At 45.9% G+C, this 27398-nt stretch overlaps 13 protein-coding genes across 13 annotated transcripts; 7 read left to right on the top strand and 6 right to left on the bottom strand.

Moving 5' to 3' along the window:
- Nucleotides 1–399: 399 nt before the first annotated feature.
- N7443_003401 (uncharacterized protein) lies at nt 400–1789 on the top strand (the record flags this gene model as incomplete). Its single annotated transcript, XM_056883457.1, is given in 6 exon segments — nt 400–642; nt 659–772; nt 790–942; nt 1002–1487; nt 1563–1700; nt 1751–1789. 6 exon segments carry the CDS (start codon nt 400–402, stop codon nt 1787–1789), a joined length of 1173 nt encoding a protein of 390 aa, XP_056745298.1.
- Nucleotides 1790–1834: 45 nt separating this feature from the next.
- On the top strand, nt 1835–3010 carry N7443_003400 (uncharacterized protein; the record flags this gene model as incomplete). Its single annotated transcript, XM_056883456.1, has 2 exons — nt 1835–1951; nt 1973–3010. 2 exons carry the CDS (start codon nt 1835–1837, stop codon nt 3008–3010), a joined length of 1155 nt encoding a protein of 384 aa, XP_056745297.1.
- Nucleotides 3011–3468: 458 nt separating this feature from the next.
- N7443_003399 (uncharacterized protein) lies at nt 3469–3916 on the bottom strand (the record flags this gene model as incomplete). The annotated part of the gene is given in 4 exon segments (XM_056883455.1): nt 3469–3562; nt 3577–3701; nt 3755–3847; nt 3905–3916. The coding sequence occupies 4 exon segments, from the start codon at nt 3914–3916 to the stop codon at nt 3469–3471; spliced, it is 324 nt and encodes a 107-aa protein (XP_056745296.1).
- Nucleotides 3917–5988: 2072 nt separating this feature from the next.
- N7443_003398 (zinc-binding alcohol dehydrogenase family protein) lies at nt 5989–7064 on the bottom strand (the record flags this gene model as incomplete). The annotated part of the gene is made up of 2 exons (XM_056883454.1): nt 5989–6628; nt 6691–7064. 2 exons carry the CDS (start codon nt 7062–7064, stop codon nt 5989–5991), a joined length of 1014 nt encoding a protein of 337 aa, XP_056745295.1.
- A 1649-nt stretch (nt 7065–8713) lies between these two features.
- Nucleotides 8714–9880, top strand: N7443_003397 (uncharacterized protein; the record flags this gene model as incomplete). The annotated part of the gene is made up of 4 exons (XM_056883453.1): nt 8714–8778; nt 8893–9235; nt 9310–9454; nt 9516–9880. The coding sequence occupies 4 exons, from the start codon at nt 8714–8716 to the stop codon at nt 9878–9880; spliced, it is 918 nt and encodes a 305-aa protein (XP_056745294.1).
- Nucleotides 9881–12308: 2428 nt separating this feature from the next.
- Nucleotides 12309–12900, top strand: N7443_003396 (zinc finger BED domain-containing protein; the record flags this gene model as incomplete). The annotated part of the gene is made up of 3 exons (XM_056883452.1): nt 12309–12599; nt 12688–12711; nt 12733–12900. 3 exons carry the CDS (start codon nt 12309–12311, stop codon nt 12898–12900), a joined length of 483 nt encoding a protein of 160 aa, XP_056745293.1.
- An 820-nt stretch (nt 12901–13720) lies between these two features.
- N7443_003395 (pyridoxal phosphate-dependent transferase) lies at nt 13721–14970 on the top strand (the record flags this gene model as incomplete). Its single annotated transcript, XM_056883451.1, has 5 exons — nt 13721–13753; nt 13847–13994; nt 14079–14195; nt 14475–14839; nt 14905–14970. 5 exons carry the CDS (start codon nt 13721–13723, stop codon nt 14968–14970), a joined length of 729 nt encoding a protein of 242 aa, XP_056745292.1.
- A 727-nt stretch (nt 14971–15697) lies between these two features.
- N7443_003394 (NADP-dependent oxidoreductase) lies at nt 15698–16645 on the bottom strand (the record flags this gene model as incomplete). The annotated part of the gene is made up of 1 exon (XM_056883450.1): nt 15698–16645. One exon carries the CDS (start codon nt 16643–16645, stop codon nt 15698–15700), a length of 948 nt encoding a protein of 315 aa, XP_056745291.1.
- Nucleotides 16646–16969: 324 nt separating this feature from the next.
- On the top strand, nt 16970–17797 carry N7443_003393 (major facilitator superfamily domain-containing protein; the record flags this gene model as incomplete). The annotated part of the gene is made up of 1 exon (XM_056883449.1): nt 16970–17797. The coding sequence occupies one exon, from the start codon at nt 16970–16972 to the stop codon at nt 17795–17797; it is 828 nt and encodes a 275-aa protein (XP_056745290.1).
- Nucleotides 17798–19098: 1301 nt separating this feature from the next.
- On the bottom strand, nt 19099–20064 carry N7443_003392 (ATP-grasp domain-containing protein; the record flags this gene model as incomplete). The annotated part of the gene is made up of 1 exon (XM_056883448.1): nt 19099–20064. The coding sequence occupies one exon, from the start codon at nt 20062–20064 to the stop codon at nt 19099–19101; it is 966 nt and encodes a 321-aa protein (XP_056745289.1).
- A 426-nt stretch (nt 20065–20490) lies between these two features.
- On the bottom strand, nt 20491–21996 carry N7443_003391 (uncharacterized protein; the record flags this gene model as incomplete). Its single annotated transcript, XM_056883447.1, has 2 exons — nt 20491–21456; nt 21508–21996. 2 exons carry the CDS (start codon nt 21994–21996, stop codon nt 20491–20493), a joined length of 1455 nt encoding a protein of 484 aa, XP_056745288.1.
- An 879-nt stretch (nt 21997–22875) lies between these two features.
- Nucleotides 22876–25283, top strand: N7443_003390 (non-ribosomal peptide synthetase; the record flags this gene model as incomplete). The annotated part of the gene is made up of 2 exons (XM_056883446.1): nt 22876–23331; nt 23397–25283. The coding sequence occupies 2 exons, from the start codon at nt 22876–22878 to the stop codon at nt 25281–25283; spliced, it is 2343 nt and encodes a 780-aa protein (XP_056745287.1).
- Nucleotides 25284–25442: 159 nt separating this feature from the next.
- On the bottom strand, nt 25443–27134 carry N7443_003389 (uncharacterized protein; the record flags this gene model as incomplete). The annotated part of the gene is made up of 4 exons (XM_056883445.1): nt 26667–27134; nt 25811–26611; nt 25585–25758; nt 25443–25516 (listed from the first exon to the last, which is right to left on the bottom strand). The coding sequence occupies exons 1-4, from the start codon at nt 27082–27084 to the stop codon at nt 25443–25445; spliced, it is 1467 nt and encodes a 488-aa protein (XP_056745286.1). The 5' UTR covers nt 27085–27134.
- Between the last annotated feature and the right edge of the window lie 264 nt (nt 27135–27398).

The following is a 27398-nucleotide window of genomic DNA, read 5'->3' as shown; positions in this document are numbered from 1 at the left end:
AGGTATTAGGTCTCTTAGCTATATTTTATTGCGAGGATATATATATTTAATATATTATTGAACGCAGACTTTAAGCAGAATAGGTTTCTCGTAATTTTGATGGTTTCTGGTGGGTTTTAATGGTTTCTGGTGGTTTCTGATGGGGTTTGGTGGTTTCTGATGGGGTTTGGTGGTTTTTGATGGGTTCTGATGGTTTCTAATAGTTCCTGATGGTTTTGACCCACATAGTAAGCAACCTTTATCCAATTAGCGGCTTAGTATGATCTTCTAAAGTGATGTATCAATTTATCTAGGAGCCTATTGTTTATCGGTCGCGTCTACGTAAAAACCGCACAATTTTTGTAAGTTAGTCCCTTACCTCTTGGTAACTACTATGTTTACTGTGTCTTTCATCTTATTATGTCTCAAAATCAGCAATCTCCTTTCTCCTCGTCAATTTACGATAGTGATTTCGATAACTATATTCCTCCTAATCACCCTTTTACGCCTAACCTATCCGAGAGTCAGGAAACATTACCTTCCCTCGATACAGATTTCCTCCGACCGCTACTACCCCCCGCAATACCTCCATCACTTACGCGTGTTGGCCCTAGTCGTAACAAAGCCTATATTCTCTACGACGAAATGCTCCATAGCGACTGGGTAAGCTAGTGGCTAGAGACTGGATTCGGCAAGAAAGACTATATACCCTGGGATGCGAAACATCAGTCTAGTACCTAGAACGAATTTCACCAGGTCGCCTAAAGCTCTGATGGTGCTGCAAAGGTTATGTGTAAGCGCTGTGGACAGATACTTAAGCACCCAAACTTCGTCCGTTACACAAAGGATGGGAAGAAACAGCGCCAAGGAACCTCGACTATGAAAGGTTATCTTTCCAGTGCGGGCTGTATCAAAGCTTCTCAAGGTCAAGGGATGAATATCACTCAATTTCTGCAGCCAAAGGTATGTTTCTATTCTACTATCTGAACAGTTTAGGTCTAATTACTAGATTTGATGGTTAGAATACGCTAGTTACAGAGGAGTTTAGTCAGGAGATATGGGAAGAAAAGCTTCTTACATTTCTAACGGTCGCACGCCTTCCCTTTCGGCTGATTGAGCACCCCGAATTCCATCGCTTAATCCGGATAGCTCAATCCGCGCTAATAGTCCCTGATATTCCTTCAGCAAAGATAATACGACGACGTCTACAGTTTTCTGTACAACAACAGCAAGAGAGGATTCTTAGGATACTTCCAGAAGGTGCTAAGATCTCGATTGCCCTTGATTGCTGGACTTCACCTTTTACACAGGCATTTATGGCTATAACCGGCTACTTTATCGATAAGGATTGGCAATACCGCGAGGTTCTTCTTGGCTTTGAACCGCTTCATGGAACACACTCTGGTACTAACCTAAGTTCCGTTGTCCTCGATATCCTTCTACAACACAAGATTGAAGGTCGAGTCTTTGCAATCACAACTGATAATGCATCAAACAACCAAACATTAGTTGATACACTACAATAAGCAATATCAGAAGATATCACCCTTATTAGGGTTCCATGTCTTGCACATGTGATTCAGCTTAGCCTAAATGAGCTTCTTGGGTATATCAAGGCTTGCCTATTGAATGAATCAACCGAGACACGGTGGATAGAGCAGCGATCCCAGTCAGCGCGTGCGAATACAACTAAGCATGATATTGCCAATACGTTATTCAAGGTATATATCTATGTAATCTCGGATCATATTATACTAATCACGATCTTTAGATTCGGAGCCTTGCAATCTATATGAACGCAAGTCCTTAACGCCGGGAAACCTTCTACAATTTACAAGGCGAAAAATCAAAGCTCATGCCTCTTCAAGACGTTAAGACACGCTGGAATTCTACCTTTCTGATGCTTCGACGTACAAAGCGCCTACGATCATTTTTCCAGCCGTTCTGTGATGAGTATGAGCGCCCTAAGATGGTCCTCGAAGACGAAGAATAGCGCCAGGTTGATTACCTTCTCTTTATCACCCAGCCCTTTTTTGATTTCACAGTTGAACTATCCAAAACGCGAGATGTTACTACATATCATGTCTTTCTGATCTACAATAAGCTATTTGAGCACCTTGAGCTATCAATCACCCAGCTCACACGGAAGAGGACTACCTGGAAGCGACAGATGCTTCAGGCGTTACAAGCTGCTCGAAAGAAGCTTGATGAGTACTACTCGGAGACAGATCATGTACGAGGGCACCTTTATGCAATAGCTATAATGCTTGCTCCAGCGAATAAGTTCCAATTCTTTCAAACTGATGATTGGGATGATCGTTGGCGTGCGATATACCGCAAATCTCTCGAAAAGCAGCTAGCTTCTTACAAAGAACGCCTTACCAACCAAGCAACATCTTCTCAATCCCTTTCGTTAGGGGGAGGAAGGTCACGTCTTGACTTAATGGTGAAACCAAACCGTCCCCGTTCTACCATAGCGGGCGATGAGCTTTCACAATATCTTGATAGTGCTACGATAGATACGACACCTTTGGGATTTTGGAAGGATAATGCTGATCGGTTCCCAGCTCTTGCAGCCCTCGCTCGGGATATACTTTCAGTCCCTGCGACCGGTGCGGGTGTTGAACGATTATTCAATACAGCTCGAGATATTTGTCATTATCGTCGGGGAAGATTAAGTGCAACAACAATCCAGGAGTTAATGATGTTTCTCTGCACTTCGAAGTTTGAGATTGAGGAGGAACAGGCAGCGTTCCTACAGGAGTTCTTTACGCGCGACGAGATTGAAGCAGCAAAGGAGGAGAGGGAATTCACACCTGATAGCGTGAGCGTCGATCCGATTAGTGATACGGAAGAAGAACAGACCCAGGAAGAGGAAGATATTCAAGGTAGAGGGGATATACTAGTTGGAGCTAACAATAGCACCGACCCTCCTCTGCCTTCTAATGAAGAGGAAAGCACTCAGCTACGTGCTTCAGTACGAGCTCGGAAACGTGTACGACGTGACGAGGATCTATATACGTATTATTAGTGATAAATACTATAGTGAAATAACTCTTACCTATAGCCTTGCTGAATTTCTGACGGCCGTCAAAATTCCGGTGTAGCTAAATAACTATATTTCTGACGGCCGTCAGCAAATCTAGTGCGTAGACAGTAGCTCCCTAACCCCCTTTTCTGACGGCCGTCAGAAAAGGAGTGCTATGGCTCAGAGAGCTCATTTAACGTACTTTGAAAATTAAGGTAATAGAAAGAGGTCTCTATTGTATATTGAATACCCTAAGAAACAGGGTAAAATTGCATAAAATATGTAGTGACAAGGACCCACTCAGTTTGCATTGTTTACCAAACCATTGGGGCCCCAAGAACCATTGCGGTTTCTGACCAAGAAACCAAAAACCATTGCGGTTTCCGAAACCGGCCCCAAAACCCAAACCATTTGCGGTTTGGTTTGGTTTGGTTTTGCGGTTTTGCGGTTTTTGGCGCACTCTACTCTGGAGGATAGCTATTTGGTTTTCGGTAACAAATTGACGGAGCCTTGTATATATTACCTTCCGAGAAGGAATAATTGGTGCCGTCGGAGCTAGTCGCGCGTACGAGATAAGATTTTGGAACTCTTGATACTCGAGGAAAAGGAATGGTAAATGCGACACAGTAACCAGATTTAGAAGCTTCTGTTCCCAGGTATTCTGATCAAATACCCAGGTAGGCGCTCGCTGACCCTAGTAGGTTGACAATCGATTAGTTTAAAGCTATAGGATAGTCTAGGTTATACGTATAGCTTGTATGAGTAGCCTATGGATACTTGGCTTGCCTGTCCCCTTCTGACATTGTGGCCCTTTAAGATATTTATATATCGATGAGGTACCTATATATCCGGTAGCTGGATAGTCAAGAACCTTCCGGCATCTTATACATATCACACCAGGCTTTCCATCCTTTGTATAAGCCACCTACTCGAAGCTATCCTAGTAACTTGCTTGATGCCTTCCGTCCCAATTAATCCGTTTCTTCCTTCCGTAGTCTATTTAGAGCCACTAGGTCATAAACTCCTTACTCATTTTATCTTCGTACAATAGGAATTAGTTCACTCGGTCGGGTTTAATTCGTGTAAGGCTCTCAGGCGCTAAAGGTACTCTCCGTGGAGTATTAAGTGTCGTATCGAAGGTAGGCTGGCTTGATAGGAATAGGCTTGTGAACGGGGTATCGTCCGGGATAAGGTATTGTTACTTATCTATTCCAACCCCCTCTATAACCGAGGACGGGTATATATCAGAGGTTTGAGACATAGTAGACATATAGGTATAGAAAGGTGGAACAAGAGGACTTACAAAGATTTTAGATAAAAAAAAAGCTATCGTACAGGGGGAATCCGTTTACCCTAGTCGCGCGAAGACGTAAGTTGATATATCATCCTATAAGCCCCACTTGGCTAAAATTCTCTCGTCTGATTAGGTCGCGGGGAGGGTGACCCTCAGGGTCACCCTCCAGACCCTCTAGTTATATAGTCTTAAGTTTCGTGATAGAAAATATCTAAGTCCAATAATCTAGATCTTTAAACTTATTTCATACAATAACTAGAACACCTACGAGGAATCTAAATTAGTAATTATTTAAATAAGTCTCTATTTATTTTATAACCGAAGAAAGCTTTCGATTTAGGGCATTTTAGGCGTTAAAAAAAAGATGTGTTTACTGTCGTACAAATATAGCACTCTCACTCTACCTTCAATATATATTTCCGCAACAAAACTCTTAACTTTCTATAACCCCCTTAAAAACTAACCACCCACTACGTAATTTGAGTCATAATTCAGAACACTAAGATGACGATATATAAGTTATCTATTTACAATCTAATTTCCCTAAATTTCGTAGATATTAGTGTACGATTAATGAAGAATAGAAATGAATACTAGAACAGCCGTAAATAACAGTATTTTTATAAGCTGAATCATCAATTTTATGCGTCCGAAATAGGAAAGGCGCGAAGAAATTATGTATTTGAGGGTCCGACGGACCCTCCGCGGGTGACCCTCAAGGGACCCTTGGAGGGTCAGGGTTAGGGTCAGGGTCGGTGAGGTTGGACCCTGACCCTCGGAGGTGCGGGTAGAGGTTCCTGATCTTGGACCCGCGGGGCGGGTGAGTGCCAGGTCTAAGAAGGATACGGTTAGGAATGTAGGAATAGGGCGTGGTTCAAAATATAGGAATAGGGCGTAGTCCAAAATGCAGGAGAAGGCCTTAGTCCAAAATGTAGGAGAATAGCTTAGTCCAAAATGCAGGAGAATAGCTTAGTCCAAAATGCAGGAGAATAGCTTAGTCCAAAATACAGGAGAATAGCTTAGTCCAAAATGCAGGAGAAGGCCTTGGTCCAAAATACAGGAGAATAGCTTAGTCCGAAATGCATAAGGTCACTCCTGCATTTCGGACCAAGCTATTCTCCTACATTTTGGACCACGTCCGCTTTGGGAATTTTGGACCAAACGCTAACCCCTTTCGGAATTTTGGACCAAACATACCCGTCTCGGGATCGCAACTTTGAACCTCTATATTAAATCTAATTAAATAGCTAAAAATAAATAGTCTTTACTTTTATAATCTAAAGGATATATTGCGATAGGGAAAAATATAATATATATGAATACTGCTTATATAAGCCTATCCTTTGAGCCGGTTTTCGACTACTAGACACTCCGCGATGCTTAATTGTTAATCCCTAGGCGAAATAAGGGATAATCCAGACTGAAATCAAAATTCTCTATTTATGGGTCTCTCACCAAATGTCAAGAATCAAGATTAATTTCAATTTGGCATAATTTTAATGTTTTGATGGAGCACTAGCCTATTAGGAGAGCGCGAAAGGAATATTGGTCCCTCGTCGGCTTTAGCTATCAGGAAGATGAATAGAGGAGGGAAAGTGCTAAATACACGTAACTCCATAAATTTCGACATTGAGTCGAGAGTATAGTCCGAAAATTATATCCATCGAATTGACTGCCCGAATAAAATCTAGATGCTGACTACAAATTTGTTGCCACTAATATAACCTTTCATCAGCCTGTCCAAACCTGGACCAATCGCGTCGAAGCCCTTGCCCACCACTTCCACCTTAGTAGGTAGCTGGAATTTACCACTCTCTATCAACTGGGATAGACCAGTAATTACAGCCAATCCACCCTTTGTACCAAAGATCTGACGACCGAAAAGTACAACACCCTTGACGCCCTTAGGAGGAGTAATATTCTGGCCAGTCATGACTTGGGAGTAGAGCTTGGGTCCAGTATGGCTGAGTGCATCAAATATAGCCGCCTGTTGACTCGCAGCAGCGACAGAGTCAAGGATAGCATCGACGCCGGAGCCACCAGGAGTAGCAGCCTTGATGTCGGAAATATCTGCCGTTCTTTCAAAGGTTCTAGTGGCGCCTAGTGAGAGCAGACGCTTATGGTGCTGCGCTGAGCTAGTCGTCAAAATTCTAGCGTTGGGTAGGGCCAGGCGTAAGTACTGAATTGCCGCCGCACCGACGCCCGAACTGCCGCCTAGGACCAGAATGGATTCCAGACGGTGCTCGCTTTGGCCCGTGGGATCAAGGTGGGGCAGTGGAAGATGCAAACCCACTGCGATTGCGGCTGCGGCAGTCACAGAAATAATTCTATCGAAAAAAAGTGAGCTAGGAAAAACGTAGAATGCTGTAAAGAGAAGTGAAAAACATACGGAAGGGATGCAGCTTCTTCAAATGTCAAAGAAGAGGGTTTCTTGGCCACAAAGTGTGCCGGAACCGTAAATATCTCCTGGAAGGCGCCGGCCTTGGGCTCTATACCAGCCAAGCTGAAGACCTCGTCACCAGGCTGGAAGCCCTGAACTTCATTGCCGACCGCCTGGACGATACCAGAGGCATCAACACCCAATACCGCAGGCCAGACCTGGATCATGATACCAAAGGCGCGGTTTTTCCAGTCTAACCCGTTCAAGCCGATCGCTTTGGTGCGGATGGAGATCTCGTTTGGGCCGAGATCAGGCGCCATGGGGACCGGCACCAGAGCAAAGTGGCCACCCTTTGCCGGCAATTGGTATTGGACGGATGTCATCTTTCAACTATGGATTGGAGATTTCGCTGAATCTGCACCTGGGGCTTGTTTAGACGAAGGAGAGCTGGAAAAAAAAGACTTCACTTTAGTTCGAAATAATTGAAGAACCATGGGGAAATTGTATTATATCTCGCAGCCTATATTCAGCTCCCTATATAGCCCCCGGTGATGCACCATTTTTTCGTTCGGACTTATCCTTTGTCGTCGGGTCTCAGAATACAGCGTGATGTAGTCCATGTCATGGAACCCCGCCGCTAGCATGAATCATAACTCCGAGAATAACGGATTTAAGCAGTAACATAGTCGTCGGCGTTAAGAACCTCGAATCTCTAACTCCGTTGAAATGCATCGATGCATTCGGCCTTAGATTTTCCTTTTGGTGTTTCAGCGTCTTTTTGAAGAATCCGGTTGCTAAGGCCGGTAACTGGAGCCTTAACTCCACTTACAAGGCAGCAGGGGGCCTCGGACAGCCTTATATGTATAGGATTCAGAAATGAATATCTGACGCAATAAACTAGGTATAAATACATAAGATAGATTATAGTCATAAACCTATTATATAGATATTATATCTAATATCAAAACTGATCTCAATTATATTAATAACCTATGTTATCCACAAACCCACACTGTGCAAACCTATTAATAGTAGTATATTTTGTTATTAAATATGCGAAGGATCTAGAAAATAATATTCATAAGCGTTTCGACTGAAACAGTGGTAAAAAACGGTAAATAAGCTAAGAGTTATGCAAAAAAATCAGGCAGGATTAGGCCAAATAAGGCCAAAGAAGGCAGAAATATTAGAATCAGGCAGCATTAGGTGTCGATGGGCCGGCCCATGGACGGGCCGTGGGCCGGACCTTTTGTCCATGGACGGCCCATGTCAATGTCTAATTGGAATTGGTAAAATTCGGAACCAAAAAAAAAACTACGGGAACGTAACTGTAACAGTACCCTGAAACTAACTGTAATCAGCCCCCTTGGGAAACCCTAAGCCCATATAAAAAATGCTGACTAAACTGTAATGAGCCTCGTTACAGTTACCCCGATGGGATAGGGTAAAAGCAAGATCCTGATAGCCGTATGTCCTCATGTAGCTGCCTGCGCAAGAGGATTCACGCTGTGCGAGCTTTTAAAGTCGACTTCCACCCTTAAGCAGGTGACGAGGTGAGGAGTAGCTGTGCCGAGGACAAACATCTTTGGCGGCCACTCCCAAAGGCTTATCACCCCGGTCATCACCGGCGCGAACATCCTGTGCATGCAATTCAGCTGCGATATTCTGCGATATGACCAAGTCCGGGTCGGGCTGTAAGGCCGGAGAACCCATAACAAAAGGCCTGCTTAGATATCTGAACCAGTGCGGGACGGGCGCGAGGATTGGGTAAATCCACCTGCGCCAATTATCTAGCCCGACGACGTAAAATTGATGCGGCTGTTGATTCCATGGTAACGAAGGCACGCTAATGTGAGAAGGGACCACGGTACTAACGGTTGATAGCTCGGCGAGTGGCGGCGCAGGGCGTTGCGCTTAGGCCCCTCTCGTTCTCAACGGCCACCGAGTCATTAGCGCCAAGCTAGAGGGCGCAGATTGTGGTTAAGGGCCGCGCTGAACGAGGCTACGCTTGGTCTAGAGTGCTCGTGTGCAAATGCAGATCGTGGGCGCAGCAGAGTCTACTGCTGTATATCTAAGCGATTTTGGGAACAATATGAAGTGACCTCCAGAGCAAATTCACTCGGTAAGTCCTCCTTTAGCCTGATTTAGTCAGAGTGAAAGCCCACAGGCTAGGATACTCTTGCTCAGATACCATAAACCTTCCGCGATTAGGCCTCAGGATCTCCTAGGATACAGTTCACCGCCCCGTCCGGCCGCTGGTCCGCTACCCATCCGCCCAATCGCGCCACGCGCTCAGACCCTCGCCATCATCCGCTACAGCCGCTTGGTGTGTGACGGCCATGCGGTCTACTGCATCTCGATCACACGAACTACTTACAATACCGTCGGTCACTCTCTCTCGAACCCTACTCTTGGCCTCTGGCATTTAAGAGCCGCTTGGTCCGCCTCGGTCCGAATACTTCTTCATCCATTTCCCTTTGACCTGCTGCCGGCTATGCCGTCGTCCTCTCGAGAACCTCCTGTCGGAACCTCCAATTCAAGCAGAGACACAACGGTACGTACCGAACATCAATCTACCACCGCGTTTCCATATCACATCCCGATCTAACCTCTGGATCATTCTGCCAGTCCCCGCTAGACAATAACGAAATGGGTCTCGCGACTTACACGCATGACCGCGACGATTACCTTGCGACCCGCTCGTTTTATTTCAGGGACGAAGGAGTCCGCTCATTATCCTTCAACAGGGAGGCTCCACCCGAACGCGATCAAGGTTTCTCATCCCCGTCTCTCTCGCCGCCGCGTCAATCGGCTAATGCCCTTCCCCTCGGTAGATCGGCAAAGTGAATGCACATCATTCGAAGGCTTTGACAACCAGCAAACTCCAGGACATGCTGCCCATTGCTTTAGAGCTACAAAAGTCGACCGTACTTCAGATGTGTTTAACGGCGATGCCTCGAGATCTCAAGACCCATCCACTACTCGAGAGCACCATCTTCATGGTGGCTCCGTCACAAACCAGAGTAGAATGGTCAACGGAGATCTCGATGTAGAAGCTTTTCTTGCATACTTTTGCGCCCCTCGAGACGAACCTCCGGTAGGCCGTCGGGCGGGGCCTCGAGCAGCACCTCGGACGGGGCCCCGGGCGGGACGGGACCCACGTCCAACCCACAATCGCGATTTTGATCCACCCCGATAGTGGAATAAGCCATAATAAACGTTCTCACTCGGCCCCTACGCTTCGCATTTCCTTGTGACCTTGATCGCTCTCGTATCCATGGGCACCACCTACAAAACAACGCGGCGCTCCCTCTACGCGAGGGCTTTGCCTCAGGTAGGTCCTGGTGGAAGCATAGATGCCGATGGATCTGCGCGTCGAAAATCGCTCACCAATAGAGTTGGCAGATCATGATATGAAACGAGGCGTGACAGTGAAAAGATACTACTAAGATTTTCCAATGATGGCCTCCTTGAACCCTCTTTACCTGCTTTCCCTGCTATATCCGAATAGGACTTTGTAGCTGGAGTTTGGCGATACTTCCACTTAGTCTCAGGGATGGAGCTTGCTATGCTTCACTGTATTTATTTAAAGTGGTCGTTAGGAAAAGATTGAGTACAGTAGTGGATAAAAAGCTTATGAAAATTTGATTTGGATTGCTCCTTTGATACGATCGATTATTAGGCGCTCCTGAGTTCTAGGAATCTGAATTTCTTTCTTCTACCTCACCTCAGATACCAGGTATCTATCTCTAGATCAAGCCGCATTAATAGGCTAAATGGACACTGGTTCGTAATCGTAGATATCTTTCGCTGCTGGTCCCTATTGATCTGACTTCTATACTATTCTCTGCGGCAGTAGCGAAGGTGCACAGACTTTTTGACCTGTTTCTTGGTCATTTAGACCGCGCCCTCATCACTGCAAAACCACGTGGCTTAGCGAAGTCATTTATTGCGCTAAAAGTGGGGTCTGTGGTGGCGTAGGTCGGCTTGAGAGGGGGGTAAGTAGTAGGTGGAGGTATTCAGAGGAAGGGCAACAGGATTCGATATTATAGTGGGAAGATACCACTAAACATAATAAAACGATTATTACGTCCGGTATTTCTCGCTAGAAATCGTATTTGATTCGACATTGTCATCAACATCTACGTCAGGGAAGAGAAAGCGAAGCCGTAGAGTAGGCATACTAGATAGATAGCTGTAGAGAGAAAATGGATAAGGAAGATGGACTCGCCCTGACTTCTATGTTGAACTTTGAACCTCATACCCCTTTGCAAACTGCCTCTTGCATATCCGGATTCCACTATCCCGCAGAGTTGATCATATTTGGCATTATAAAGGAGGGTTGGCAACAATTCACAAGCTTTATTACCCACGAGACGCGACTCTATAAGCCACAGCCCATCATTGTGATTAGTGAAGACTATGGCAGACTTGCTGTAGGCGGTGTGGTTTTCGGCATTCCTAGCGCTGTGCCCATATTATTTGCAGTCCAAATAGCTCGTATTAAACAAGAGCTGCTAAACTTATTTGCTTCTGTGGCAAATTGTCTCACCATTGCGAAGATAGTTGCTCTCGGCCGAGAGGAGTCATGATTCACCTTGATCTATTTGATGGCCAATGGCATTATTAGACATTGACATGGGTTGTCCATGGGCAGAAGGTTCGACCCATGACCCAACCCATGGGTTGCCCACGCTTGGGCAGCGGAACCTGACCCGTCCATGGGTTGGGTTGGGTTAACCCATGGGCAACCCATGGACACCTAATCCTGCCTGATTTAGGATTTTCGGCCTGATCTGGCCTGATTTGGCCTGATTCAGCCTGAACTTTTTGCATAATTTTTAGCTTGTTTACCGTTTCTTACCATGGTTCTGGTCTAAACGCATACCATGCCCTCTCTTTTCACCCTTCCCTACTGTATTTATTTGAAATATGATCGTTTATACCTAGACTAGTACGATTTGTATCGGTCGCATAAACAAGACTAATTATTATCGTCTATAATAGGGTAGTTATGTTTATGTTGGTGGTGTAGAGCAGAAATATATATTTCCCGTAGATAAGTGTACTAACACTTTCTGTTGGAGATTTTTCTTTAATTTTTAATTCACCCAAATGTCAATATTAAGCTATGATATCTTGTGTACGTATTATCTATATATGTCTCTACTTTATCTCCTAGTTTAAGAGCTTATACACTTGATTTACGTGAGTAGTGAAGATAAAGACTAATCCTTTCACGGACTTAGAGAGATTTGATTCTGCAGAATAGGTGTGTGGGTCCGGGCTTAGGGATTAGACCTATGATATCAGATCAAAAGACCCGCTCAACACGCGTTATAACCAATCAACGCGTATATAGTCTTACCCGCTATTCATTCCATGGTTCACTTCCTCCCTACTTCACCCTTACTTTAGCGTTCTTTCGCGTTATCATGGCTAGATCCTTATCTGAACACTTTGATTCTATCACGAGTGATAGTATCGACCCTCTTCTATCTGATTGCTGCTTCTCTATCCCACCCTCCTCGGTTCCTAAAAGCCAGTCTACCGCGCCTATCACCACCGAGCCCCCACCGATCCTTGAACGCGTCGGACCTAAGAGAAACTATATCCTATAGACCGCCATGAATAAGGCTATATTCATCCAATGGTGGCTTACAACAACATATGGACAGAAACCACGAGCGGAACATCCCCGGTGGGATAAAAGGGGCTTAATATCCGAGGTTTGGACACACTTTGAACAGGGCGCAGAGATCTCTACTGGTAGACCATATATTACCTGTAAGGACTATGGCCAGATCTACGCGCATAGTCCTAAAAATGGGACGAATATTATGACAAGGCATAGAGAAAGATACCTACCAAAGGGTAAGCTAAATCAGAGAAACATCCAGGCGGCTATCCGTACCCAGGTAAGATAAAGGTGAAAGAGAAGTGAAAGAGAAGTGAAAGAAAAGTGAAAGAGAAGTAAGACTAATACTTCTTTATTTAAATCACTAGGCTCTACGCGCTCCCCCGCCCGACGTATGGGATGAAAGCGATTAGAAGAAGCAGCTTTTGGTCACAATCACAAGCCTTCGTCTACCATTCCAGATCATCGAAAACCAGCACTTTCGAGACCTTTTACGCTTAACCCAACAAGCCCCTTCCCTCCCTATCATCCAAACGGGTAAAACCCTTACTCGTCAGCTTCAAAGCACCGTCCAAATCTAGCAGTAAGGTATACTAAACATGCTTCCGTCAGACGCAAAGCTATCACTTGCACTTAACTGCTGGACGTCGCCCTTTTACCAGGCGTTTATGGCGATTACTGGTTATTTCCTTGATAAACAATGGGAATATAGGCAGATCCTACTTGGTTTTGAACCCCTCGAGGGTACACATACTGGAGAGAACCTTGCTTTGGCCCTATGTGCTGTTATTGACAGACATAGGATCAAAGACCAGATCCTGGCTATCACCACTGATAATGCGTCAAACAATAAGACAATGTTTGATAAGGTCCAACGGACCTATCCAGACATCTCTATTGTTCATATTCCGTGTATAGCGCATGTGATTCAGCTTAGCCTCAATGAGCTCCTACATCGGATCAAAGCAAAACCAAAGAACGATACGGTGGATATAGTGTGGACCGATGAGCTACAGAAGGCTTCCACCCAGCGAGGACAGAAAGGGGATATTACAAACACTCTCGACAGGGTACGCCGGCTTACAATATATATCAACGGCAGTCCACAAAGGCGTGCGGAATTCCTAAGGCTTCAATCGATGGAGCCTAGTCAATTAGTCCCAATCCAGGACGTCCGAACACGGTGGAATTCCACCTATCTAATATTACAAAGGGCTAAACGACTACAGCCCTACTTTAATAAGTATTGCCATATTGAGTGCCTAGACAACCTAAAGCTTGATTCCGAGGAATAGCGACAGGTTGACTATCTTCTTTGCCTCATAAGACCATTTTTCCTTTACACAAGCACCTTCTCAAAGACAAAAGACGTGACTATCCACCAGGTATTCAAGCTTTATAATGAGCTGTTTAAACACCTTGAGGCGTCAATCAGTTAACTTAAAAAAAAGAAGGTACGCTCTCACTTATCTCTCACTTTTCTCTCACTCTATTATTAACAAATATTAGATCAAATAGAAGCAATAGATACTTATCGCTCTTGAAGCAGGCCTACAGAAGCTTCGCGAGTACTACGCAAAGACCGATCAACCCGAGGCTGGTAATATATATACGCATAGCACTATCCTCGCACCGAAGGATAAGTTACAGTACTTTAAACGCAAGGAATGGTCTGGTGGGCTAGAGGGCTCTACTCAGATATGGGCTGAACACTATCATAGCACCCTTCAAGATCGGATTAAAGCTTATTAACTCGAAGAGAATAACACCCTTCTATCTGAAGCTTATACACAAGGGTCGGAGCTTGATCGGTTACTCGAAGATGAAGGTGAATCCAACCTAGACCGGGATAAACTTGCACGGTATCTTCAAGCCGGTAAGCCTCTTAATTTAAGTCTCCTTCACTCCTCTTTTCAGTTAGGTCGACTCCTCTTTTTAGTTAGGTCGACTCCTCTTATAAGCTTAATCGCTTATATTTTTAAGTCTAAGCGGCTACTCCCCTGAGTCTGATCTACTCCTTCCCCGAGTCTGGTTAACTCCTTCCCCGAGTCTAATCGACTCCTCCCCCGAGTCCGATTTACTCCTACTTTAAGGCTTGCTCACTTATCATTATTAAGCCTCTTTACTCTCTTTGCTTACTTCTCTTTCTCTCTAGGTGTTATACGCACTACCCCTCAGGCCTTCTGGAGAGACCATCAATTTAAATATCCTACCCTCGCACGGGTAGCCCGCGATATCTTCTCTATCCCCGCTACTGGTGCGGGGGTAGAGAGGCTATTTAATTCAGCCCGCGATATTTGTTATTACCGCAGGGGTCGTCTGAACTCAACCACTATCCAGGATCTAATAATATTCTCTTGCCTTACTCAGTTTGAGATAGAAGACGAACAGCTTGAACTAGCTCGGGCTCTAGAGGTCCCTGAAGAAGGTGAAAATGAGAAGATTTCACCTACTTTAGAAGGGATTGATCCAATCAGTGATACTGAGGAAGGTGAGGATGAAGCGAGGCTGTCTGTAAGGGTAGGAAAGAGACGAAAGAGTGTTTTGTCTGATCATAAAAGTGAGCAAAGTGATGATAATAATAGTGGTTTACCCTCAATGAGCCAAGTACGGCATTCTGGAAGGGTAAGGAAGGCGCCGAGGATACATAAAGGGTTTGAAATTAGTAGATAGTTTAGTATTCAAACAATTTTCACTTTATCCTCACTTCAAATAAATGTGTATTATATTTCACTTAAAGTATTACCACTTCAATACCTAAAATACTACATAAATTGTATAAATTATGTCCTGCGGTACCATGGGTTGCCAAGAAACCCATGGGTTAACCCGTCCATGGGCAGCCAGACCTGACCCGTCCATGGACGGGTTGGGTTCGACCCATGAACCCAACCCATGGGTTATGTCAATGTCTAATACGATGCTTATAAACGTACGAGTCCTCCTAGTATAAAAATATATATCTTCGCATTCTCAAAAGTAAATTCTGAAATACTAACTATAACAATCCGAAATTCAGAATTTATTTGTAATTAACTTAATACGAAGCTTCAAGAAAGTAAACAACTAGGTGGTTTCACCTATTTTGTTAATTAGTAGATCTGATTCATTATCAATATTCGCCTATATACCAAAACAGTGTTTAATAACAGTAAAAAATGCAGCTGAATAATCGGTTTATACGGCTAGAAAAGGAAGGTCTTGGTATAATTATGAATTTGCGGGGGACCCCGGGGGACCGTGGTGCGGTCCTGACTACTTTGAAAAAAGACCAAAGACCGCATGGTCCGGTCCCGGTCCTTGCCGAGGTCTAGCTAACAGACTACAAAAATTGGCAATTTTGACAGCACCGCGTGAATTGTACTATCTCAGAAGCTCTCAAACGCGCTTGAAATCGACCACAAGCCGGCCAGCCACACCCCCAGACTTATTCATCTCCATGGCCTGAACCAGCTCTCCGCGAGGGAAAACCCGGGCAACCTTAGACTTGATGTGGCCGGTAGCTACCTGCTCTGCAATCCTTTCCAGAGCAGCAGGGTTGGTGGCGATACGTGGGAAAAACCCCTTGAACCCTTCAGGCACGTTGCCTAGCAGAGCTGGGTCTGCCGCTGTCACGAAAGCACCACCAGGCTTCAAAGTACCCCATGACCGCGCCGTAGTGTCCATGCTACCACCGATTTGAACATAGTCTAGGACAAGATCGATATTTTTGGCACGATCTTCAAACTTCTCCGTCTGATAATCCACAAACTCATCAGCACCCAAGCTCATCACATACCCCCGATTCTTGGCTGAGGCGGTTCCAATCACAAAGGCGCCCGAGGCTTTCGCAAACTGTACAGCGAAAGCACCGACCACGCCGGATGCGCCATGAATGAGTATCTTCATTCCAGAATGGACTTCGCCGGCGTAGTGAAGTGTAGTCCACGCCGTGACCGCTGGGATGGGCAACGAGGCTGCATCGATGTCGCTTAAAGAAGCAGGAACACGTGAGACGATAGTTTCCGGAACGGCGATATGCTCCGCAAAAGCCTCCAGAGAATCCGAAAAGGCCATGACCCTGTCACCAATTTTGAATGAGGTAGAGCCTTCGCCAAGCGCGACGACTGTACCAACAAAATCAACGCCCAGAATCTTTGGCAGATCGATATGAAAAACATCGCGAACATGGCCTTCGCGAATTTTCCAGTCAATAGGATTAAGGCTAACAGCGCCTACGGCAACTAGAATCTCCGACGACGCTGGCGTTGGTACTGGGACGTCGTCCAACTGGATACACTCGGGTCCTCCATAAGAGTGTAGGCGGTAGGCCTTCTGCGTAGCCATATTTGCTCGAGTATTTGGTCAAGATGCTGGAAAACGAGGCAGCCGGACTGATGACGAAAGAAGAGCGATGATTGCTCAGGTAATGAACATTGATTGGGGTTGAGGAGGTAAGGACAGATGAAGCGTTTAAATAGCATGCTTTTAAATAGCATGTCGTATTACAAATTGTGAATTGGTCTCTGCATTCTATCCTGTTCTACTTCGGCAACGGACTTTAGAATAAGCCACTGGCTGTGATTCCATACTGTGATGTAATTCGGAGTTAACGGGGGTGACCAGGCGCTCGTGTTCTTGCGTCAATACGTAAGGAACAAATCGTGACACATGCGAGACACGTCGAAGGCCATTCCCGATTTAAGTTTTGATGCAGAGAGAGACGGTCCCTATGAAAGGTTGCAGGCTGACCTTTGTAAACCTGGAAGTCTCATTGCTGCTGTAAAAAGCTCAAAAGCTCAACGCGCTTTCATATACCTGGATCACAGCAGCCCCGACCATATGAGATCTGCTCTTCAAGCTCTTAAGTCTGCTGGCATCAACTTCATCGTGTTTTTAAGCAGCTTTACTGTTTACAAGAAAGCCCAAGAAATTCAACCCAACGAAATCATACCCTACAACCACGCGCAGGTTGAGCTCAATGTCCAAGAGATTTTTGGTTCGGAGCATTCCGTTATATTGCGACCAGGCGTTTTCGTCACCAATCTTCTTGACCACAAAAATGGCATCAGCTCTGGCCAAGTCGCCTTATTCGGACCTAGGTGGGAAATCGATGCCATAGCTCCAAATGATATTGGCGAAGTCGCTGGCACAATTATTGCTAGTGGACCTCTCAACGAACAACACATCATTTACTTGTATGGGCCGCAGATCATCCAACAAAGCGCTGCCATTCAGAAGATAGGCCAGATTCTGGAAAAAAACGTGCAAATTCTTGAACTTGATGCCACTGAAAGGCTGGCCCGTTATGCTCAGACGGGTGCCTCAAAACCATTCGCCAAGTATATGGTCGAACTTATGAACCGCAATAGTGCCGACGCATCTTCCTACCGTGTCAACTACGAGGAAGGAGTACAGAATGTTGCAATGTACACTGGGCACCCTGCCACCAGCTTCGAGGAGTGGGCGGTGGCCAACAAGGGTTTATTTTTAGTATAGCAGGCAGTATTTGAGACATTATTGTTGTAGTTTTAAGGGAGATTGGTTCTTGTTTTGCGGAGGGGATAAGTGAGGCTATATATACAACGAGAAGACCAAGTTGATTTCCAATCAACTTGGCTCCTCGTAGTCTGCGCCAAAACCCTCAAATAACTCATTTCAACCCGAATCTACCTGAAGCCTATTCTTGGCGTACATAATGCGGCTTGTTCATCAATTAACGTAATTCCCACCAAGCCCGCGACCCTAACCATTTAATTCTATATTCAGGATGAATTAAATAACCACAACGCCTTTGTATTCAATTTAAACTTTATCGGGACATCTATTAGCCCCATGGCCAGGCCTTCTGCATATGCTACATTTATAATATTGACGTTTGTTGGTCCGATCACCGGTTCCTAAAGGTCTCTGGGTGGGTGCTGCACAGGATACCCCACCACCTTCTATACCACCTGGTAGACCAATACCTTGCTCATGGGCTTCATGAACAAACCAGCCCTCGTCGCGCTGTATTTGCTTTCTTGATAATGAACTTTTTTCTTCTTGGTATAGTTTGCAGCGCGTAGATCTACCACTTCTTGCTCCAATAGAAGTATACGCTTCATAACCTTTTCACATGCCTCATAAGGCTGATCAAATACCTCTTTAGTAGGGGTATGTGGGCTATCAGACCGATATTTCATAAGCCGTCTTACTGATGCCCTATGCTTTGAAAGCTGCTTGATATTTCTAGTAGTCGAAAACCGGCTCAAAGGATAGGCTTATATAAGCAGTATTCATATATATTATATTTTTCCCTATCGCAATATATCCTCTAGATTATAAAAAAAAGACTATTTATTTTTAGCTATTTAATTAGATTTAATATAGAGGTTCAAAGTTGCGATCCCGAGACGGGTATGTTTGGACCAAACGCTAACCCCTTTCGGAATTTTGGACCTCTAGATTAAATCTAATTAAATAGCTAAAAATAAAAAAACTTCACTTCTATAATCTAGAGGACAGATAGCTATAGAAAAAGATACAATATATATCAATATTGCTTATATAAGACTATCCTATGAGCCGGTTTTCGACTACTAGAATCTGTACAGCAAAACTTGGGAGACGACATTAATAGTGATAGTAGAAATGATAGTAATGTCTCATGGTGATTAGGCAGAAGCTCTCAAAATTGAGACTTAAGAACAAGGGTCTCTAGCCGCGGGCGATTCAACATGCAAGAAGTATGAAATGTTTTTGATGACCCAGCGCACGTATTGAAAGTGAATTGGAGACATTTATTTGGACTTCATAGACTAATTTGACAACAATAGCGAGAGACTCTGGTCGAGTCCCCCCATTTTAAGATAAAGACAAGGCTCAATAGCTTCGATTTCCATCAAGATAAACGGGCGATCTTTGGTCACCAAGCCATCCACGCGCATATACCCCATCTTCCCTGTTGTCGCACTCCCGAACCGATCCTTGAGCATATCAAAGATAGAGTTGACGACAGACAGGGTCGTCTTCTGAATCTCTTCAATTGGTTTGCGACTCAGTTCGCCGCCGAATTGCGGCTGACAGCGGAACTCGCCGCTACAAGGCGATTTCAGAACCACGTGAGAGAGACTCTCGCCGACAAATATGAACGAATATTCACCCACCGAGATGGATGGCTCAAACTGCTGCAAAACGATTGAGCTTCCAAGGTGACCATCAATGCATGACTGCAAGCCTGTGCTGTCTTCCTTCGAGAGTTTTGAAATGTCAGAGATGAGTGTGGTGTTGTTAGAGGATGCAGAAATCGCTGGTTTGAGGACGACGGGCCCAGATGATTGAAATTCAATCAGTCGGCGGTGCAACGCGGACGCAGAATTAAATCGTTTCGCCTCAATAATTTCCATCTTGGGTATATCTAGTCCCGTGTCGTGCATCTCCAAGAGATATTTCTTGTCCATGTTCCATTGGACCAGCTCGATAGGATTCACCATGCATGGACGACTAGTACCGTCTTTGATTGACTCGATCGCTGTTCGAGCTTTCATGAGAAAATGCTCGAATTCAATGGGATGTCGAATGTAGTCCTCAGTCCAGAGAAAAGTTACAACATCGTGATTCAAGATGGAGGCAATGATGTCCTCATCCAGCCACCGTTTGACGGTGATCAATGCACCTGCTTTTGAGAGGAGTGGCGGTAACATCTCATTCGACCAGTCATCTTCTGCAACGTATTTCTCAACAAGGTCGGTTGGGGGAGTCGTCAGGAAAAGGATTCGTTTCATTCTGCTCTCATTTCAGCCCTTGAGCGAGTCAGAGTATACCTCAGGTCGTGGATGAAGTGGGCTGAGGGTGAGTGGCTCTGAAGGACAGAACAACTTTAGGATGTATGAAAAGATGCTTCTGGTATTGGAAATGCTGACTAGTCGTAATTTACATGCAAAGTTAACTTCACAAGCTGTCAATGTGATTCATCGTGCATTATGCTTACAGTTCGCACGCACGAAACTTGAACAAGAAAGATTGCCCACAGCACTTGACCTGACTACTGTTACGTTGATTAATTTGAAGTGCGTGAAAACAGAAAAGCAAATGATGTGTTCGCATCTTTTCTTTTCAGGAAACTTTTGATTGTGGGGTCTTGTGCTAATCATGTTCTGTGTCTACACGAATGACCTGGAAGTCTTGTATGAGGGACGTATCCAGGAGGGCTATAGACACTTATGAGTGTTAAAGCCCTTTGCGCATGCTTCAGCCCCGCAGTGTCCCAAAAAGCAAGTGCGACACCAGTCGTCTGTCATTGCATCGATTCCGCAAATCCAGCACCAGAGCGGTTTCGTCCCAAGCTGATTGGCCTCTTCTGTCATGACATGCCGGAGGTGTTTTGCATCGGAGCCAATGAGATATCTCTCAATCGCTTCACTATCCACAGCAGCAGCACTATTGAGCTTGGGAATCCACCGCGCCCAAGCACTTCTCCTACGAAATGCTGCCATAGCATTAAACTTTTTATTGATCTCCCGCGGAATTGCGATGAACGCGCCTAGACCACGCACAATCTCCTCTCCAGGTGGTTGATCGTTCTTCGCATGGCGAATGACAAATTCTCGGAACGCTTTTCCAATTTGCTCACTTCTTGCCGGCCAATCCTCGGCGGCCGCTACATTCAAGGTACCCAAGGCTTCGATCAACACTGGTGTCGCAATCGGCCTCGTGACCATAGAGCGCCAGAATCTGATTGACTGGCGAATGAGCTCTTCTTTGTGGAAAGCGAGATGTCGCATCATCAGGCCGTCGAAGTTTATCGCAATACCACTGATGCCCATGCCTTTACCAAAGGCGATCATGTCAGGCTGGATCCCGCCATCTTCGAAGTATTCGGGTCTCTGATGAACCAGTGGTGCTCCGCAACGGATTGCGGTCATTGCTTCATCAACAAGGAGACATATGCGTGCTTTATCGCAGCACTTTCGTAAGAGACGGAAATATTCGGGCGGGAAGACTGATCCGTCCGACGCGTTGACCAGATCACAGATCACTGCAACGCATCCATCCTTTTTGGCCTCAACGAGTTTGTTCAACAGTATGTCTTCCGTCACAAAATCGCTTCGACGTACGTAGAATGATTCAGGACCCGATCCGATGATTCTGTATTCCCACTCGTCCGACGAGTGTGCCTTTTTTCGGTCAGTATATTCTGTGAGTAATGATCGGGTTATTGGACTCACCAAGGGCCCATAAGCGCACCCATATATTCCGTCAACAATCGCCAGTTTCGGCGTCTTGATGTGAACATCATCCCAACCAAGAAGGTTGCGGACGAATTCCTGGACCTTTTCCGGCTCTGGGTCATCCTTGAGCAACGGGGATAGTGCTGGGTCTTCCACCACCAGTGGACATGTTGATGCGGTATTGAGAATGAGACTGGCCACGGTGGTTGGAATCAGCACATCACTAACGTGCGCGTGAAATGTTATGGGCCAATATCCGTTGAAGAATGATTGAAACCGGTCGGTATACTCGTTCAGCAGTACATGATACTGTTGCTCAACTCTTCCAGGGTTCACAGTATACTCTTCCCACATCTGTCGAGCGCGATTGTCACTGACGAAAGCATTGTTCGAGTATATTGTTCCCCAAGCATTATGGAAGTCGTGATCAAGAGGAGGCTCCGCTGGGCGATAACCATTTGAAGTAGACTTTAGAGTCACAGTCATCTTGTAAAAAAAGCACAGAGGAGGTGCCTTTCGCAATTGGAAGATCAAAATGAGTTGAGAGAAAAGAATATCCCATCGATTACTCGCTTTTGTGTTTGGATTTTACTGCTTCGTCACCATTCGAACGGCCAGGCCCATGGATCTTCATCCTGGCTAGGCGGTGAGCACATACGCCCGGAATACGTGATTCTGATCGCTTCGTATAGGGCACGGATGGTGCGGAGCGACGATCAGTATGCAGGACCATGCAGAAGGTTTTGGACTTCTCACAAACTCAGCCCGCCATTGACAAAGCCCCACAATGCCATGATTTGCCATGAATTTCCTTCGGAGTTCCACGTGCACTTACGATTAGCTTTCATACATTTCAAGTCCTCCAGATATTGCGACTCTATTCCGGCATTACAAATTCGTAATGTATCTATGCTTGATTGGATCCCACGAAGGGTGCTTCTTGCATCCCAAGCCTTTCAAGGCTCCACCAGGCGATGCACAAAGCAAGGGCTCGTCATTTCCGTGTAGCATTAGTCGTTCTTTCGGCAATCACATTTTCAGCTCGAGACCCTCAGGATGCGCTAAAATCTGCATGTTCCAAGATTGGGCTCTTTGCCGTAATGTGACCAGTAGTGCTAGCATGTTGACGAAATCTGGACTTCACACGAACTGGAGCTACCATGCGGATCTCGCGTTCTCATATTGTATTTTACAACATTCCTTGGTTCACTACGTAGAGATACTGAGTATTGTATAAATTAGGTTCCGACTCCTGGAATCAGACAACCCTTTCAAATCGTACCCACAGAGACACCACTTTGATTTGGTACTCTTGGTACTCCCCCGCGGCTGGATTTTATCTGGCCCCAACTGCGATATTACAAGATGGCTCCAAGCCTGGTAGAGTCGAATACACCGTATATTCAATCGCCTACAAAGCCCATCGACTGTTTCAAAGATGCCGTGCAGCTTGAATTGAGTCAACATTGGCCCCTGTGGCAAAAACTCAGTGATTCCGGATCAGTCAGGGGATCGACTTTCTTGAAAGCTTCTTGGATCCTTACTCTCCGTTGCTTCGAGCCCGAGGAAGTAATCAGTATAAGCTACGATGAAGAATTGGGCTCAAAGACCGGCGACTCAACTGTGTTCACTGTGCGAGTCGAGTCGAGATGGAATGTGCGGCTACTTATTGAAACGCTAGAGACGCAAGAAGAAGCCAATGTGTCAAGTGCTGGCCCACAACTCTCTCACTCTCGTTCTGTCTGCACTGCAGCACTCAGATACATTACCAATTCAAGCCCTTCTTTGACTGCAGTACCTTTCCTTGGTGGAAAGCTAGAAGTAAGTTCACCATTAGACTGGCATTTGCTTTCATCATTAACATAATATTGTTGCCCATCATCTAGCTTGTCGTCATTGAGAATAACAACCGATTGATTGTTAGCATTAGCAGACCAGGCAGTGTCCCAAAGCAATTGAATGATAGCATGCTGTGGACATTTCAGCACGTACTTCGGCAGATCTTAGCTTATCCAACGAGTCTCAAGTTAGAAGACATCGAATACTGCTCGGAGCCCCACAAGAGAATAATCAAGAGTCTCACGAGCACTGCTTCCTTCTCCAGTGAGAATTGTCTGCATGATTTGATCGTGGACAATTGTCATCGACATCCCGAAAAGCTTGCTATCAGATCGTTCGATGGTGATTTGACATACGGTGACTTGAATAGTCTGTCTCTGCGCCTAGCATACCATCTGAGTGACCTAGGCGTGCGGCCCGAATCCTTTGTGCTCAGTAGCTTTCAGAAATCAACATGGGCCATCGTCGCCAGGTTGGCAATCCTCCGTGCAGGAGGAGCGTACATCTCGATCCATTCAAGCAACCCACCAGCCTATCTCAACTCGGTGATTCAGCGCACCGGTGCCAATATCATGTTGAGCGATCCCTTATTTGCAGACAGATTCTACAACACTATCAAAACTGTTACTGTGGTCACCCGCGAGTGGCTAGAAAATCTTCCTCTGCCCACGCGGTCGGCCTCATTGCCGGCAGTTCAACCATCTAACGCTTGCACGGTACTATTCATATCAGGCAGTACTGGCAAGCCCAAGGCCATTGTGCAAGAACACAAGTCCTATGCATCTGCCATCAGAGATTATTCCAGAAACTTTGGTCTCAATGCAGACACCAGATATTTGCAGTATGATGACTACGCATTTGATATTAGCAATCTGGAGTTCCTTGTGCCTCTCATTCTGGGTGGTTGTTGCTGCGTGCCGGGACCGATGAAGACTGTGCAAGATCTCGCCGAGAACATAAGCACACTCGACGCTAATATCGCCTTCCTCACTCCCACTGTGGCCATAAAAGCAAACCCTGATGCGATGGAAAACTTGAAGATCCTGTGCATTGGCGGTGAGCCCCTGTCGAAAGATCTATTGAACAATTGGGCCGGAAGCTCGACGAAGCTGTTAAACCAGTTTGGAATGAGTGAAGCAGCAGTGTGTTGTGCATACAACGACAATGTACATGACCCGAATAGCTCACCAGCTACAATTGGACGCTCCTCGAGTGGTGCAATCTGGATTGTTGACCCAACATGCCCGGCGAAGCTAATGCCAATTGGCGCGGTTGGCGAAATCGTGATCGAGGGACCTCATCTATCAAGGGGTTACCTTGACCAAGACCATCAAGCATCTGATCGTACCAAGCCCGCTGGATTCATGCAAGAGATTCCACCGTGGCTAAGGGAGCTTCATCCGAACCGACAGCTCACCCGGCTATATCGATCGGGAGACCTAGCGCGCTGGACTCACGATGGACGTATTGAGTACATCGGGCGCAAAGACACTATCGTGAAGCTTGATGGGTGTCGTATTGATGTGATCGAAGTCGAACATCTCTCGAGAAAGTCACTTACATCCAAGGACGCCATCGTGGTGGATCTGCTCGGCGTTATCGGTGGCAAAGAAGACCCTTGTCTAGCTGCGTTCTTGTACCTCAGTGACCATCCAGACAACTGTGAGACAACCGAACTCTGTCTGAAAGATGCAAGCCAAGATAAGATTGCCATTCGAAAGGTCGCACAAATCAAGGAAGTCCTTGCCATCTCACTTCCGCCTTATATGATTCCGACCCTATTTTTACTGGCAACAAAGGTCCCACGTTCGCCTTCAAAAAAGACTGACCGTCGAATGATTCGTATATTGTCATCAAAATTCTACGCGGAAGAGCGAAAATTGCGGAGCAGTCCAAAGTTGCGTTCCGGTGAGTCGCAACTTCTCCCTCCTTAAGAGTCATCATTCAATCCTTTGGTATCGACATTGGAGATGTGAGGGAGATAACTACGCACGAGCAACTCGAAATTTTTCAAAACACTATATATACATGTTAAAACAATCTAAAAATGACGCATGAAGATGAGTCCAAATTTTGGCGCACTTTATACCGCTTCACGCTTCATCTTCGTCCACTTGCTCTGCGAATTTTGGCACAGGCGAGCCAAGAAAAGCCAGGGTCATGATCCCTGCGACAAAAGATATACCACCTAGTAGAATTAGCACATAGAAAAGCAGAAAAATAGGTATGTCTTACCGAGAGAGCACTGCAACTCGAAGTAGCCAAAATGTCCAATGATCAATTCCGCTAGCAGAGGACCAGTCATCAGTCCAGCCATCCAAGTCATGTTGGTGATAGATAAAGCACGGGAATATCCCCCGTTGGGACCGAAAACGCCAGGGTTTTCGGCCTCCAGTATATCAATCGCTTCTATAAAAATCAGTTGGCTTCCAGTGGATGACGGTCGTGGGATTACACCTACCAGTTGCCTGCATCGTACCCACCCCGTTGAGTAGAGACAGAAGACACCCTATCAGCGCCATACAAACAACGTACAGAGGCTGTGCCCAAAATTTGTCCGTTGCCCATTGGAACACTTTGCTGCCTGGGATCCCCGAAAAAAGGAGGAACGGTGATAATCCAAGAAAGCCGACTGCTGTCGGAATCCGCGAGCCCTGTTTGTCTTTCATCCAGCCTACTGGAGCTGCCAATACTATGCCAGGCCCCTGAATCCATGCCAGCAGAAGCCCAACGTGAAGCGCTCCCCATCCAAATGCACTCCGGATATGCACGGCCAATGTGCTTTCAATGCAACCAATTAGCAGAGCAAAGACGAAAGCACAGAAGACACCACTGGAGAATCTCGATTGGCGGAATATGAGTGCGTAGAAGAGCCATCCCTGGCCCTCTAGCGATGTCGAACTATTCGATTCATCATCGTTCGATCGAGTGGGCTGAATTTTCAGTAAGGGGTCTTGCTCCCGGTTTTGATCTCCCTGTTCGGGTTTGTCTTGCTTTTCTATCATGAGAAGGCGCATCGTGATGTCGACCAGCAGGAACGCAGCTGGGCCCATCCAAGCGCACCAGTATCCTCCTAACTCGAATAAAACTCCCGCAAGAATAGGACCGCCAGTGGTTCCCGCAGCTGTGAGTGTGCTTGTCAATCCGGCAATTTTTCCCATGTGCTCGCTCCCAATATTCTCAGCCATGGTGGACATTCCCACGATCCATATGCCATTGCTTGTTAGGCATTGGAAGAAGCGCCCGGCAAACAGCCATGTCACTGGGCAAATTGTCAGTGCACACACACCTGTGACATAGGTCAAAGAAAGACGTACGGTGGGTTGTGAGGGATAGGCATGCTGTACTGATCAAAGTCAATACGAGTAAAAGCAACAAGAGCGTTTTTTTGCTGGAGATTGCATCGGCGATTGACCCAAAGATTGGGCTAGAAATCACAGATATGAAAGCTCCTTCGGCCAGGAAAATCGACGTGAATCGCTGTGTCAAAGACGGATCGAGACCAATTCGCTGTTCGAGGACAGTCGGCAACAATGGTAGCATGAAGGCGAACAGAAGCTCATCTGAGAGAATGGTATTCATTAACAGCTGCTCGATTTCAACGATGCAGTGATATTGTAACGGTGGCCACTTACCCGTGAAAATCGCAAGGCTCATTGTACAGACAATAAAGCAATTCGACGATCGCCAGACATGGCACCATGGCGCGCGTTTCTCTACACGAGTTCGAATCATAATACCAGGCTGCTCGTCGGGATTCGCCTCGAAGCTCACATCAAGCCAGGCTGGAAGTCAATATGGAAGAGCGATGTCGCCTCTTCTGGTCAATTTGTACAGCTTTCGCGGAGGGAGCAGGTGTTCGGTCGGCGCTGTTAGCGTACTACGAAGTAAATTACCGATCAGTCCTGCAGCAATTTAGGGGATGTGAGATCGTCCTTTTCACCGGCCACTCAAGTGTTCAGCTCAGCCCAGCCTCCCGCGCTAATGTGCCACTGGTATGTTTCGGCCCAACTAGACGTTCTGTCCACCAATGATTTATTTTTACCATG

The sequence above is a fragment of the Penicillium atrosanguineum genome, assembly GCF_028827265.1.
Source record: "Penicillium atrosanguineum strain IBT 20685 chromosome Unknown utg000002l_segment0_segment0, whole genome shotgun sequence".
Classification (NCBI taxonomy): domain Eukaryota; kingdom Fungi; phylum Ascomycota; class Eurotiomycetes; order Eurotiales; family Aspergillaceae; genus Penicillium; species Penicillium atrosanguineum.
Note: the sequence above shows the minus strand (reverse complement) of the source record. Positions and strands in the feature narration are given on the sequence as shown.